Here is a 16,332-nt window from a genome sequence, read left to right on the forward strand (position 1 = left end):
TTTACATTGTCTAATGATTATATTAATTAACAGTATACCTCATTCAGCATCTTGACCAGTGTTGCCGACCGCCTACATCACACAACCGCACTGGGCTGCTACTACTGACCGACCGCTCTGCATGTCGACTATTAGCGTACTGCTCTGCAACTAAACAGAGCTACAGACTCGCAACGACTGACTGACAGACTGAGAACCGCTTGCAACACTCGCGCGGTCAAGAGCATACTCTCTGGTCACAGATGCTACAATGCCTCGCCATCGCTGCTATGTTACATACGTGTTTCAAAGTCTAAGGCCCACATGCATCGTCATCTCATGAAGATTAAGACTATTACTTTTATTCAATTAAATGCACTTAACAGTTTTATTCAAATGCAGGAGCCTCCCTCCCCCTAGTGAGACTGTAGATAATAGAAAAAGGATTTCTAGCAAATATGCCTAAATCCTCTTCTACTGTCCATTTCATCATAACATACCAATGACACTGCCTTACATCTCGCCCTCCAGAAATGGTAACGATCCCTTCAACTCCTCCTCAAGCAGTTTATCTCCCAGCCAATGATACCTCAAGATCTACATCTACATCCCTACTCCACAAACCAATATGAAGTGTGTGGCATAAGGTATGACCAGTTATACAACTTATTAGGCCTTTTCCCTGTTCGATTCATGTATGGAGTGCTTGAATACCCCTGTGTGCACAGTAATTTATCTAATCTCGTACTTGCCATCCTTATAGGATCGATAGGTAGGAGACTCCAATATAACCCTCAACTTATCGCTTAAAGTTGGTTCTAAGATCTTTCTAAGAAGGTTTTTGTAGAATAGTTCATACCTATCATCAGACGGGCACCACTTCAATTTTTTCATCATCTTGCCACTCTCCCATAGTTTGCACAAACCTGTGCCGATTTGTACTGCTCATCTTGTATCCATTCTATATTCCTGTTAGCCCCATTTAGTAGGAATCCCATACACTTGAACAATATTATGTCACATGAGTGTTTTGTACGCAGTCTCCTTTGTAGACTCAGTCCATTTCCCTGATATTCTACCAATGAGCTGCAGTCTGCTACCAACTTTACCTATGCGATTGTTCCAAACCTTTCAAAGAGCAATTCAATCATTATAGAGTGAACCACCAATAGATTCTGCCTCCATGGCTTCTTTATCACTACAGTTGCTCTATCCAATTAATTAACGTTCTAAAATACTTTAGACTAGTGCTCGCTGTAACATGACAGTGCCGGCCGTTTTGGCTGAGTGGCTCTAGGTGCTTCAATCTGGAACTGCACTGCTGCTAGAGTCGCAGGTTCGAATCCTGCCTCGGACTTGGATTTGTGTGATGTCCTTAGGTTAGTTAGGTTTAAGTAGTTCTAAGTCTAGGGGAATGATGACCTCATATGTTAAGTCCCATAGTGCTTAGAGCCATTTGAACCGTTCATTGTAATGTAACATGGAAACTCCATCTGCTAACCATGCATCAAGAAGCCCACAATAGACTAAAACTACTAGCCAGCCAAACATGGGACTGCAATCCTCCACCATCTTCCATACCTGCAAAATCACAATCTGACTCTTCCTCACTTACGCCAATGGCTTGATTTACACCTCCACCAAAATTCTAATGTTCTTCCAAATCCTCGAATGGTTTGCATGCCATATATTTTACTCTAACGTTTTCAATTCTGGGATTTGTCTGTATCAGATGTGTATATAAGACATAAATCTATATCAGATGTGTATATAAGACATAAATGAGTATTAAAATCACTGTACAATAGTGAAAATTACTAGACTAATTTACAGTGGAGAAAAATCTCTGACAAACAGTTTATGTCTGAATTGATGGAGAAAGTGGATGCATTGTGGATGGGACAACTTTGAGAAATGCATAGTGGCATCAAAAGAATTACACAAACGGTTTTCTGTATGTTTTCAGGACACTGCAAGTCTTGCGTCCATTTTTGAGCTGTTTCAAGAGTGTATGCAATTTCTTTTGAAAGTGATCCAATCATGGACAGATTTAACTGATCTATCTGCAATTTAACGCCAACTCACACTCACTTATTATGTTTACAAGTGCTTCCAAAACTGGATTTTGCAACCCAATTTACCAGTGCTGCTTCTGATTGTTCATATAAACAAACCAAAATATTTTGTGGAAATCTGTTTCTGGCTGCTGGTTTTGCACTTCGTACATAAATACATTTGTACATTAATACTTATTGTACAGATCATGAATACAAAATTTCATAATGACGTGGAATGTGTCACTTTAACATAAGTTTTCTTTACACAAAATAATTATTTCATTTATTTATTTACTTTTACAGTTACTACTTCATATCTAAAAATTCATCTATTGAGTAGAAGGAGTTGTCACACAGTTTTGCATTTACCCACGTGTCACAGTCAGTGTACCTCCATGGAATTAATCTGGGCAAAGGGTTAAGGCTATGTGGGAGACAAAAACAATACGTTCAAGATAAAATACACTGAATTGCTTGAGCATGAGGCAATAGACAACACCCCATCTGTAGTGTGGGCACAGTCTGTGTGGCTTGCTGAAAAGCTTCAGAAAGAAGGACTTTGACAGAGAAGTGATGATGGATATAAGATTTGAACGTATCATCATAAATTTACAATCAGATTGTTTGGAAACAGTCTCAGATAGAAGCGATGATGGTATTACAATTTAGACCTCGGAACAAAGTAATAATAACCCTTAGTTTTAAAGACTCATGGTTTAAAAATGTGTTTGTCAATATATCAGTTGTATGTATAATAATGAGAGCTTCCTAGCCTTTTTGATTATGACTTTGTATCCTTTGCAATATGTAGACTATAATGTTCAACATATTGCCCAAGGAGAAGTTAAGCTTCTCCCTCCATGCTGTATGCTCGAATAACACGTGAAAATGCAGCTGGATGAATTCGTCAGAAGTCCGATATTTCCACATTTCCTGTTATTTTCAAGGCATGAACTGAATGAGGCCCTAAAATGATAGTAACTGTTACTTGTCGAGGAATCGATGGTTTTCGATATTATTGACCAGCATTCCCTGGAGATATTCGTCGATCAATGGTTAACTGTTTGCTTGTTCAATGAATTATGAATGCAGTCTCTCACTGTAATGTCGAGCGAGTTAGCTTACATTCATAATGCACACTAACAGCGAAAAATATGACAGCTTAAGGCCCATTTTTACTATACTCTGATACATTAGCCTTTTCTACCACTAATTATTTTTTAAGTGCAGTGATTACACTTAACTACAGTCAAAGACACCCACACACAGACACCTTACACATTTTTAAAAACTTTGTTGACCAGAAGCAGTTCTCAAGCAAATATGATTTCGGTTTGTGCTTGAAGTTAATTTTGTTGTGTATTAAATTTTTACTTATAATACAGTTAAAATCTTAATAAATTATAATCATTGGAAGCAGTTTCAATGATCATGTGGTTAGATAATTGTCATTTTGACGAAAATTGTACTTCACATCTTCACAAAGTTGTGTCAGCTGTTCTCCCCTGCAACATCATGCAGAGTAAATTTGCGGAGCAGTGGACGTAACGTTGCAAGACGTGAATTAATATTTCTCTCATGACTATTGATCGAAATTTGTTTTAATCCTTACTATTCCCCTCATAGATTTGAACGTATAATACAAGATACCATAGACAGAAGTGACTGACTGTTATCCACAGCAGTGCAATTCGGCAATGTGGACTTTGTTTGCCCACTCTCTACTGCCGCGAATGTGCAGTTCTCATCCTTCCACACTTCCTTACCACTCCACCTCTATGTGCAGGAATACCATCCTACATGCTGTGTGCTATGATCACTTCTGCAGCAACCATGATCTGTGCAATGAGATCTTCCTCCAACTGGAGAGGGATCTCATAAACAAGACTGTCATGTGGTCTGAGAAGAAAAAGTCTAAATGGGTTTAATATTGGGATACTGGTGGCAAAGCATGTGGTTCACCTCGAATAATATGTTCAGATGGTTTCAGACTTGAACTGCAAAATATAGTGCTGTGTCATCATGATGAAACCACAGTTTGCGCTGAATGTCCAATGGCTGATTTTCCAAAAAATTCCTCCAGCCGTTTTTGTAGGAATATCATGTACCTGGCACCCAATAGGTGGAAAGAGGGATGTACAGCCCAATCACACGACTGTCACAGATACCTGCTCAGACATTGATGAGAAATGTGTGCTGAAGCCTTCCTGTATGTGTGGTTTGCGGTTTTCTTGATGCCAAAGGTAGTGATTTCGAGCATTCAAAACACCTTCGCTGTTGAAATGCGCTTCGTCGGTGCACAAAATTTGTCTTGGAAACTGAGGGAAATCCACATAATGGCATAAAAAACAACTACAGAAATTGACACATGGCTCAAAATCCGCTGGGATTGTGTTATGTACCTTCTGAGGGTGATATAGGTTGAATCACTGTTCATGCAGAACATGCAAGACAGACGAGTGAAACACATTTAAGTCATATGGAATGGCTCGAGTACTCATTGGTGGGTTCTCTTCAACTTGATGATGCACTTTATCTTCCAGTACGACAGTGCACTACCTTCTTAAAGCACCACAATTTGCTCTATCGATTGTGAATTTTCCATTTTCCCGCAATAATTGTTCTACTCTCATGAACACGAGATGCAATGGGATCATAAGATTTGGAAACTACTTGTGGTGCAGATATTCAGCTTCTCTTCCATTATGGTGAGCTTCACCATAAATTAGCAACATTCGGTGTACTCTGTGAATATGTACTCAGGCATCCTGTTAACTCAGCCATCGTAATGTCAACTGACGCATCACCAGGAAGCATGAATCCAAGGTAGATAGAAACAGAGGACATCATGTGACATTGCGCCAGCTAAAGTGGCCGAGCAGCTCTAGGCGCTTCAGTCTGGAACTGCGCGACCGCTACGGTCGCAGGTTCGAATCCTGCCTCGGGCGTGGATGTGTGTGATGTCCTTAGGTTAGTTAGGTTTCAGTAGTTCTAAGTTCTAGGGGACTAATGACCTCAGAAGTTAAGTTCCATAGTGCTCAGAGCCATTTGAACCAACCATGTGACATTGCATCATCGTAAAATTCATGTGTGTGGGTAGCCTACCATAGCAGGCGAACTGCATAAGAAGCATCTAGCATGCGAGTAAGTGGCTCGTGCTTTCCATGTAACATGGAAACGAATTTTTTCCGGCCGTGGGTACTGTTAAACTTGTCCCCTCTACAACCTCTTGAAGTGTGCAACATGAGTTGTGAAGCACCCTGTATATAAGCTACCGCTTTATATGTATGTGCACTTCCCACATACCAAAAGTTGAGAATAATCTTGCAAACACCACAGTTCACCGAAGAAAACTGTGGAGGACAGTCATGCGAGTTGTGATTACGTGACTGATTGATCTGATAGCTGAACAAAGCTCCAGGTCCCAGTGGATTCTATACTGACTTTGCGGCTGAGTTACATCCTCTTCTAATTACACTCTATCGTAGATCCCTTGAACAAAAAACCGTCCTTTGTTCTTGGAAAAAGGCCAGATCATGCCTGTCTACAAGAAGGGTAATAGAAGTGATCCCTAAAACTACTGTCGAATATCCTTGACATCGATTTTTGTTGACTCTTAGAACGTATTCTGAGGTCAAACATAATGAGGTATCTTGAAGAAAATGACCTCCACAATGTCAGCCAGCATGGATTTCGAAAAATCGATCTTGTGAAACCCAACTCCTCTTTTCTCACATGGCATACTGAAAGCTTTGGATCAAGGTAACCTGGCAGTGCAGCATTTCTTGATTTCTAAAGAGTATTTGAGTGCGTACCACACCTACACTTAGTGTCAAAAGTACTATCATATCGTGAGTTGAGCGAAATTTGTAACCAGATTGAGGACATTTTGGTACGGAGGACACAGCATGTTATCTTGGATGGAGAGTCGTCGTCAGATGTTGTAGTAACTTTGAGTGTGCCCTAGGAAGTGAACTGGGATCCTTGTGTTCATATTGTATATTAATGACCTTGCAGGCAATATTAATATTAAAATCAGGCTTTTTCTAAATGATGCAGTTATCTGTAATGAAGCGTTATCTGAGTGAAGCTGCATAAATATGAGGTGTAATAACTGGAAACTTGCTCTAAATGTTCAGAAATGTAAGATTTTGCGCTTCAAAAAACGAAAAAAACGTAATATCCTATGAGTACAACATCACTGAGTCACTGCTGGAATCTGCCAACTTACACAAATACCTGAGTGTAACACTCTGTGGGGATGTGAATTGGAATAATCAGATAGACTCAGTCATGGGTAAAGCTGGTGGTGGACTTAGGTTTATTGGTAGAATACCGGGGAAGTGCAATCAGTGTACAAACGAGATTGCTTACAATTCACTCATGTGACCCATACTAGAATACTGCGCAAGTGTGTTTTACCTGTACCAGATAAGACTAACAGAGTACACTGAACTTATACTGAGAAGGGCTCCACAAATGGTTACAAGTTTGTTTAATCCATGGGAAAGTGTCACTGAGATACTGAAGGAACTGAATGGGCAGGCTTTCGAAGACAGACATAATCTATCTCGAGTAAGTCTATTAATGGCTTTAAATGATTACTCCAGGGGTGCACTATAACCACCTAGATATTGCTCACATAGGGATCATGAGGACAATATTAGAATAATTACTGCATTCACAGAGATGTTCAGACAGTCGTTCTTCACACATACCATACATGAATGGAACTCGAAAAAACCCTAGGAACTGGTACAATGGAATGTACCTCTGCCATGCACCTCACGGTGGATTGCAGGGTGTAAATGTAGCTGTAGAAGTTGGTGGTGCCAGGATGGTGCTGTGACACACAGTGTGGCTTCGCCTTTATTCTCATTTAAAAACATTCTTTTACATTAAAACTGTTCAGGAAGAGTTTCCAAGATTTCAAAATGTTGCTGCGTACGTGATACCAATGATTTGATCAACATATCTGTGTGAAACGCTTTTTTCAATTACCCACTTAAATAAAGACCGTTAAGGTCAATTCGCTCTGGCCATCACTGCATCGTCACATCATGGTGTATTCGCACTGTCCGTCATATCACGGCACATCATGTCACATGATCTCAGCTTGAATGGCTTCTCAGCTGATTTCATCGCGAGAATTGCGACCTTTGCAAGGTACGAAAATGGCGTTTATTGGTCTCAAATGGTTTGCAGCCTGCAGATATAGCTTGTATATTAGAGAAGGAAGACAGAAATGCAAAACAACACATAAAATCAAATGGTTCAAATGGCTGTGGGAACTATGGGACTTAACATCTGAGGTCATCAGTCCCCTAGAACTTACAACTATTTAAATCTAGCTAACCAAAGGACATCACACACATCCTTGCCCGAGGCAGGATTCGAACCTGCGACAGTAGCGGTCACGCAGTTCCAGACTGAAGCACCTAGAACCGCTCGGCCACACCGGCTGGCAACACATAAAAGAGTGTGGGTCCAGAAAATGTCATTACGTGATACAGAAGGGGAATGTCACACACTGTACAAGAAACTGGAGGAACAGGAATCCGAAGCATCAGTTTTTTCATTTCCAGAATGAGATTTTCACTCTGCAGCGGAGTGTGCGCTGATATGAAACTTCCTGGCAGATTAAAACTGTGTGCCCGACCGAGACTCGAACTCGGGACCTTTGCCTTTCGCAGGCAAGTGCTCTACCAACTGAGCTACCGAAGCACGACTCACGCCCGGTACCCACAGCTTTACTTCTGCCAGTATCTCGTCTCCTACCTTCCAAGGTTCGCAGGAGAACTTCTGTAAAGTTTGGAAGGTAGGAGACGAGATACTGGCAGAAGTAAAGCTGTGGGTACCGGGCGTGAGTCGTGCTTCGGTAGCTCAGTTGGTAGAGCACTTGCCCGCGAAAGGCAAAGGTCCCGAGTTCGAGTCTCGGTCGGGCACACAGTTTTAATCTGCCAGGAAGTTTCATATCAGCGCACACTCCGCTGCAGAGTGAAAATCTCATTCTGGAAACATCCCCCAGGCTGTGGCTAAGCCATGTCTCCGCTATATCCTTTCTTTCAGGAGTGCTAGTTCTGCAAGGTTCGCAGGAGAACTTCTGTAAAGTTTGGAAGGTAGGAGACGAGATACTGGCAGAAGTAAAGCTGTGGGTACCGGGCGTGAGTCGTGCTTCGGTAGCTCAGTTGGTAGAGCACTTGCCCGCGAAAGGCAAAGGTCCCGAGTTCGAGTCTCGGTCGGGCACACAGTTTTAATCTGCCAGGAAGTTTCATATCAGCGCACACTCCGCTGCAGAGTGAAAATCTCATTCTGGAAACATCCCCCAGGCTGTGGCTAAGCCGTGTCTCCGCTATATCCTTTCTTTCAGGAGTGCTAGTTCTGCAAGGTTCGCAGGAGAACTTCTGTAAAGTTTGGAAGGTAGGAGATGAGATACTGGCAGAAGTAAAGCTGTGGGTACCGGGCGTGAGTCGTGCTTCGGTAGCTCAGTTGGTAGAGCACTTGCCCGCGAAAGGCAAAGGTCCCGAGTTTGAGTCTCGGTCGGGCACACAGTTTTAATCTGCCAGGAAGTTTCAGTTTTTTCTTTTGTTACATCAAACTGCACCCAGAATTTCTAAAAGGAACACAGTGATACGAGCTGCCTTCACATCCCTTGTAAAATTGGTTTGTTTAAGGTTAAGTTTAGTTTCTCACCCAACGAAAATTTTTGTGTTGTAGTCATACCTCCCTCAATACTTTTCCCTTCAAGATTTATAGGTTCCCTTTACATCTTGTATTTTCCTTTTAATAGATCAACTGCATTTAGCTAGTGAAACCATATAAATATTAACATCAGATGCTTGCAAAACTGTTGCACACACAGTCCAGAGAACTACTTAATAATTAGTAAGCCTGCCACAAACATGTATGAGAACAAACAACTAGCAGTGTCTGAAGGTTTCAGTCCATTTCTTTATGAAACACTATACTGATAACAGACATCTAAATTCCGCTTACTAATCAGCCGCAACCTACCCACAGTACTTTTTTCACTTCATTGCAACCTTATTGCAATCAATTTCACTGTAAAATTTTAAATACGGCGCCAGTGTGTATAAAAACCGCTTTATAAATGTTGTAGAGGGAAGGTAAAATAGTATACTTGTGTTACGCAATTCAAATTGCTGCTTCACTGCTCCTATTTATCGTTCGTCATTTATTACAAATTTTAGCACATGAAATAACGAAACGAAACAATTTATAACAAGGAACTATCTACAAACAACTGGTCTCCACCACGAAAACTACGACGAAACGAAATATGAAGATCTGTGCACAGCTGTATATTGGGAGGAAATGAGGTTGGGAGTCAGGTGATCAACAACGAACGGATAACCTCAGCCATCGAAACTTTCTTCCTGAGATACGTTGACGGTGCCGTGACATGATGTTTTTCACCATACAGGTGGAGCCCCTCCACGATCACACTGTCAAGATGGCCAACTCAAAAGGTCTACTGCCATCCCTGTATAAGGGTTAATTTTCAATAAAGTGAGTTTTCGCAGGATGTGGTTACTGCGATGTTTGCGTACGTCTGGTTAAGGTTAACCATTAATACGCACTCATGTGGAGATAGATTGGGTCGAAAGTCAAACTAAGGGTAGCGGTTTGAAGGGCAGAAGGAAAAAAGTGCCAAGGCAAGAGCCAAGGGAAAAAAACCTTTGCGATAGTATGTCGGGTAGTAAGAGCAATAGCGTATGTCTTGCTGACTGCGACATGTCATGCAAGGGTAGGCTTATTGAGTAGTGGGTATCGTGTGTGTCGACACCTTTGACATTGTGTGGAGCTGTTAAGCGGCGGCTGCCGCTGGGTGCCGGTGTCGATCTCTCGTTCATCATCGTTTTGTGCCCGATAGGTCATATATCAGATGCACAGTGTAGGGCGATGTTGGCGACTGGTTTGTGCGTAAGTGTGCGAGCTCATTGGCTTCCCTACTGTAGCCCCTTGGTCGGCTTTAATAGCAGCTGGCAAATCTGGCCAATGTTGCTGATATGCAGAGGTTTGCCGACGTTTGTGGCTTGTTGGTGTATGTTAGCTTGCCATTGGTGGTTATGCCCTAGCTAATAGTGGCATGATGTGACGGCACAGTCTAAAATATACAGTCATAACGCTCTCTGGTGTGAAAGTTGTTACCGTTGGACAGCTGGAGCGATACTAGCGCTCCAAGCGGTGAGAATGCCTCATAAGGATAATGCTCGTTTTTTATTATTTTCTACTTAATTAACGAAATAGTTTTTATGTTGTTGCGTTCCATGTGTTAATAAATTATTAAGAGACACGAATCATCGTGAAATACGTGTAAAAACAGCCAAATCACACTGATTCCATGACATTAGCTACAAATTATTCATCGAGAAAATGTTTCGAATATGTATATATTTGCAGCTTATTCTACTGAATGCAAGAGAATATAAACTCGTATTTCAAGTGTTCCTCTTGTTGTCTCTTATCATAGGCCCTTTCTTGGCACTTAATTTTTTTTATAGAGTCGAATGACCTGCCCTTCTCACACTTCGTTTGACTTTTTAATACACCAATATTCTAGTAAATGTAATTACTTTTACTTCAAAGGCGAATGTGTTGTAGAGTCTTGACGTTTGTGACTCAGGTTTAGCAATTGTGAAATTGGTTTCTTCTATGCCGGGGAACAGTTTTATTCCTTTTGACGATTTATTATATCATCTGTGTGGTTTTTCCTTAAGCTGCAGTTGTGGTGGCTTATTTGGTACGTTAAATAACGTAGCTCTTACATTCTGCAAAGGTTTCCTACATTCTACATTCACTGATTTGGCTGAAAATGTACCGAACAATACTCTGCTTTATTGAATAGATATACGCCGTCTTTCTGCAAAAGATCGGGCCTTCCAGTATTTAGTAGATATTTTTTGTTATTAACGGAAAACGTCATCATTCAACAAATTCTGTACGCTGCAAGATAATCGTAAATAAAGTAGCCTGTAAGGTACCGTTTCGTACCTCCCACAGTTCTTAGGAAACTAAATAATGACAAATGGTGACATCATTTTTTTTGTTATTGTCGGCTTTTATGGCACTGCACTTTCTTGATATTGTAAATGTTATGTTATAAAACAGTACAAACGTTAGTATTCTCACTTATCCAGTACCGTATTCAGAGGTGTCGCTTTCTGGCCTCTTGGGGCGATGCTATTGCTGTGGATAACAAAAACTAGGCGGAGTGTCGCTACTGTTATGTTGGATTTATTACGTTTACATGCGGCACATGTTCCGAAAGACGAAAATCGGAAACCGTTTTTCGCTGTCGTGTTTACATGGTAAGGTTTTAAGTGGATTTGCTGGCCCAGTTAAATATGACGCCTGGAAAACAGCTTTTACATTTTCTGATTTAGTCAGTACAATCGCTATTTGTCTTCAATTATACGAGGTGCAAAGAGCTGCAGTCTAATATTTCTACTTATCCTTCACTATACAGAAAGCTACTCTGTCCATATTAGCCGAAAATTTTAAAACCAAGACGAAACCTGACAGCTCAGGAACGTTTGAAAAGCGGTTGCATTTACATGGGAGCGAAAATCGAATGCGTAAATGGAAAACCAGCAAGTAAACCTGGATTTCCAGAATCGATTTTGAAGTGTTTATATGACCATCCTGAAATGGTAATGGGAAATCGGTTTTCGAAATCCGATTTTGGGACCCCTATGTAAATGGTCAAATGGGGTGATTATGTCGTCGGGACGGCGAGAGTGGGTGCCGCCATTTAAAATGCATTGTAGTACATTGTTTTGACAGGACAGGATAGGACGGGACGGGACGCTCAGTATGAATTGGTCTCTCCGTGGTAACTTGAATAGTGAAAACAGAGAAATTGTCTGCGTCTGTCAGCATGCAGGCAGCTTGTGCCTGGTATAAATTTTATTATCTCTTCAATGAACCAAAAATAGTTAAATAATACTGAAAATTTATTTTGTAGCGTGCATCATTTTTCGCCATCCGTGGACTAGGCGCAAGTCAGCTCTGATTGCTACGGTTATTAACCAGCCCATAGAATAGTTGAAAGGAGAAACGACATTCAAAAGTAACGATTGAAGCCTAGCATTATTTCCCTTTTATGATTAAACATTGTAATTTCTCAAAGGCCAATGGATTATCCGAAGTGTGTTATTACAACTGTTTCTGAACTTTGTATTGAAACTGTACCTTACTGCATTGTCACATCTGATAAAATTTAAAATAAAAGTCATATTGAACTAAAAAAAGTTGGGTCTTCGGTATAGCATCTTTGTCTTAACGTCAATATCGTGTTGTACGATTGGCGGCTTGTTTAGTGTCAAAATTAAATATGCTTCGTTCGAAGTTGTGGGAGATGCTATTTGTGTCAATACTGTCTAGGGATATTTATTTTATGTCTTTAATCTATGAAGATTGCTGTTTAAAAATTAGATCATTCTGGTGAGGTTTCCAGATCATACTCTGGAATTATTGTTTACTGTCGTAAACGTTGATGCAAGGTTTAAAATACATTTAAAATAATGGCTGCAGACGATTCAATGAATTTCTCAGAAAACGATCACGCAAATGTCGTTCTGGAAAAGCTGAAAGCTCAGAGGGATCAGGGGAAGTTCTGTGATATTGTTCTTTACGTGGGAGGAACCGAATTCCGAGCACACCGAAACGTACTGGCTTCATGTTCACAGTATTTCGAATCAATCCTAAAGACTCATAAATCAATAAAAGAACGTTTAACAGTCACCTGCCAGAGTTCAGAGATATTCCAGAGCTTGTTGAATTATATGTATACAGGTTGTGTCATAATTAATAAAAGCAATGTTTCTGAATTGTTGAGATTGGCCAATCATTTTCTAGTTGGAAAGTTAAAAAACTACTGCGCCGATTACCTTGACAGGCATTTGGATGTAACAAATTGTCTGTCTGTCAGAGACCTGAGTGAGAAGTATAATTTGCCTATCTTACTAAAGGCTGCAACCTTATTTGTGGCAGTGAATATAAACAAAGTACTTTTTGAAGAAGAATTAATGAACTTTAGCCTTCCAAAAATGGAAGAATTTCTTTCAGAAAAGGTGCGTTTAGCAAGACAATACTTGTGTAAAGAGCATACTGTATGAGTAGTTTATGCATAAATGCCTAATATACGTCAATATTGATAGTATACTTTTTGCATGAAATAAGTTTCTGTATTTTTTATTTTCCTTTCACTGAAGTGTTATAAATATTGTTCTAGAATTCATTAGCTTGTTCAAGAAGGAATGGAATGAGTATAATTATGCATGCATTTTCCTCTGTGATTCAGTGTACTTCACACCATATCGTTAAATTCTCACACCTTTGAGAGAAGCATGAGGAATAATTATTTTATCCACATTGATTTGTGCTGTATTGATATTGTTTCATGGTTGCAATGTGCTTTCATATCAAGTAACTGCTATTAATAAAAGCCATTCTTAATAAGATGATTTTAAGTTTTTGTAGTGGTATCACAAATAAAATAAGTTTCATTCTGACATTATATAGTTCCAACAGTTTCCGGGTTGATGTAATGTGAATAAAAATTACTGTTTCCAGGAAATATTTATTATTATATTTTTAGTAAGCACAGAAGCCTTATATTGTGTTTCCACAGAGAGAGGAGGCTGATGACAAAAAATGCTAAACGCAAAATAACAAAATTGTAAAGAATCTGACAAAAAAAGTGTAGTATTTGCATCAGTAAAGCAATGTTTTCGTTAAGAGCATACAATTGGAAATAGACATTGAAATTTTGCAAACATATGAAAAAAATGACAGTGACTATGAGATATAGTATTAAAACACACAATGGTGTATTGTAGGGAAGGTAAATGACCAACTTCAGCTTGGTAAGAGAATTATAGGAAAGTGTAGCTTATCTATAAAGGGGACTGCATATAGGGCATTAATGCTAGAGTGTTTGGGATAGCCTCCAGGTTGAAAGAAAGGAAAACATTGGAGCAGTTCAGAGGTGTGCTGCTATATTTCCTACCAGTATGGTCAGTCAGCATCTGAGTATTAATGGAAGTGCTGTGTGAACTAAAAGGGGACTCCATGGAGGGAAGACTGCATTGATTTTGTAGAAGACTGTTGAGAAAATTTAGAGACTTGAGATTTGCAGCTGACTACAGAACAATTCTACTGTTACATCCAAACATTTTGTGTAAGGACCGTGAGGACTATATAAAAGAAGTTAGGAGGAGGAGATTAGTGTTTAACATCCTGTCGACAACAAATTCATTGGAGACAGCACAAGCTCGCATTAGGAAATCGGCCGTGCCCTTTGAAAGGAGCCATCCTGGGATTTGCCTGAAATGATTTAGGGACATAACGGAAAACCTAAATCAGGATGACCGGAGACAGATTTGAACCATCATCCTCCTGAATGCGAGTCCAGTGTGCTAACCACTGCAGCACCTAGCTCGGTGAGAAGAAGTTATGCCTCATAGGGAAGCATATAGATAGTTTTTCCTCACTCCATTTGTGATTGAAACAGGAAATGGAATGAGAAGCAAGGGTACCCTACTGCCATACATCATATAGTGGCTTGTGGAGTATGTATGTAGCTATACATATGTTGATATACAAAAAGATAAAAAAATGCATACATACTTATTTCGTTAATGCATCTTACATTGGAATGTCTGTACAGGCTTAGAACAAGATTCAAAAGTAAAAAGAAATTGTACTCACTATTGATGAATGTATAGCAAATATATTTAGGATAAAGTTTTCTTAAGATATGAATTATGTGGAGGAAAGGGGAACTCATTTAGTTCATGCAAGCTTGCCTTCAGGTACCTATCAACTGAAGAAAAGTGTTTTGCTTTAGCATTATCATTTTAAAGGTATTGATTTAATTTAAAATTGAAATGGCTAGTTTGTTGAGGAGTAGGCTGCCCATATTTATCAATCTATCTTGACTTACCCTCTGTCTTTTGCTCACCAGATTATGTTTAACTTGGTTCATGTGTCATGGTTGTTGATTTCTCTTTGTTGGAAACCGATACAGTTTTTCCCCCACTGCAGTAAACGGTTCTGAGTATATAAATACAGGAGATTAGTAATGTATTAAGTTATTTGAAAATAAATTCAGTGGTTGATATCACTGGTACTCTGTTATTTTTGCTATCCTTTCTCTGCATAAAGAAAATTTTTCTCAGAGATGCCCCGCAAAAGGGGACATTGAGAGTGCAAGTCTGTCATACAAAGCTTTTAGTGTGTTTATATCACACGATTACCTGAGGAATCTGAATGCTTAGTAGAGCCTGACGAGGAGTGAGCTGGTAAACCACACTTTAAAAACTTTATCCCTGCAATTAACGTGTCGTCAATTTGCGAGGGTTCCATGTAGTATGATAGTTCCTGGGTGGCTAGAAGAGAAATATGAGCTGTTTTTGTGGTGTTCAGCAACAGTTTAAGGTTGAGGAGCATAGAGAGGAGTCTTTCAGTTGTTTTATTCTGTTGTACCATCTGCGAGTACTACAGAATACATATTTAGAGGATTTAATGAAAGGTCATTGATAAAAACTAGGAAGAATCGAGGGCTTATTACTGAGTTTGTGCCACTCATTATCTAACCCGGGTTTGTCGATTCTTTTTTTTATTTTTTATTTTTTTTGTTTAAAGTGGATTTGGGTTATACTGTTTACTTTTTGTTGGTGATATAAGATTTAAACAACTGATTTGCAGCACATTTGATACTATATGGTTCTGCTAGAACAGGAAGCTAAAGTTAAAGAAGACTAATTCACAGCACTGATTTAGAAAGGCTATATGATTGAAGAAAAAATGTAGTGACGTTCAGCATGAAGATAATGATCAGTAAGTCTTACTTCTATGATATGTCTGAAATACAGTGACTAAAGTGGATCATGGATCATTACTCCAGTGGAGCGGGATTTCCTTCCATATCTTTTTGTTTGACATGCTGTCAGTAAGCTTTGAAGGACAAAAATGCATAATAAGGTTTCCAGTGTATTAAATTTGTCTTAATTTTATTGATACTACATTCACTTCATTACAGATGAAAATAGAATATCCAGTTTCTTCGTGCCGGTGATGCTGTAGTGCTTTGCAGATCTACTTTAATATTATTTTTCAGCAACACTTACCAGCAGATTCAGCTTTTTACTGCTTGTTTTGTTTGGCGTATCCTCTCTGAGTAAATTTTGGTTTCATTAAAGAGTTCCAAATAAACGCTAGCTGAATCACTTAAAAAAATATATGCATTGTGTTCTCTGTACCGTAACGG

The 16,332-nt window shown here is 39.5% G+C and overlaps 1 protein-coding gene across 2 annotated transcripts in view; it reads left to right on the top strand.

Annotated features, from left to right (window-relative positions):
* Positions 1 to 12,356: 12,356 nt before the first annotated feature.
* LOC126470659 (myoneurin-like) overlaps positions 12,357 to 16,332 on the top strand; it is a 136,209-nt gene continuing 132,233 nt past the window's right edge. For both annotated transcript variants that reach the window (XM_050098656.1, XM_050098648.1), the window contains exon 1: positions 12,357 to 13,132. In XM_050098656.1, the coding sequence (XP_049954613.1) occupies positions 12,584 to 13,132 (549 nt within the window). In that variant the 5' untranslated portion in view covers positions 12,357 to 12,583. The remainder of the gene's footprint in view (positions 13,133 to 16,332) is intronic.

Source organism: Schistocerca serialis, chromosome 1 (genome assembly GCF_023864345.2).
Source record: "Schistocerca serialis cubense isolate TAMUIC-IGC-003099 chromosome 1, iqSchSeri2.2, whole genome shotgun sequence".
Lineage (NCBI taxonomy): Eukaryota > Metazoa > Arthropoda > Insecta > Orthoptera > Acrididae > Schistocerca > Schistocerca serialis.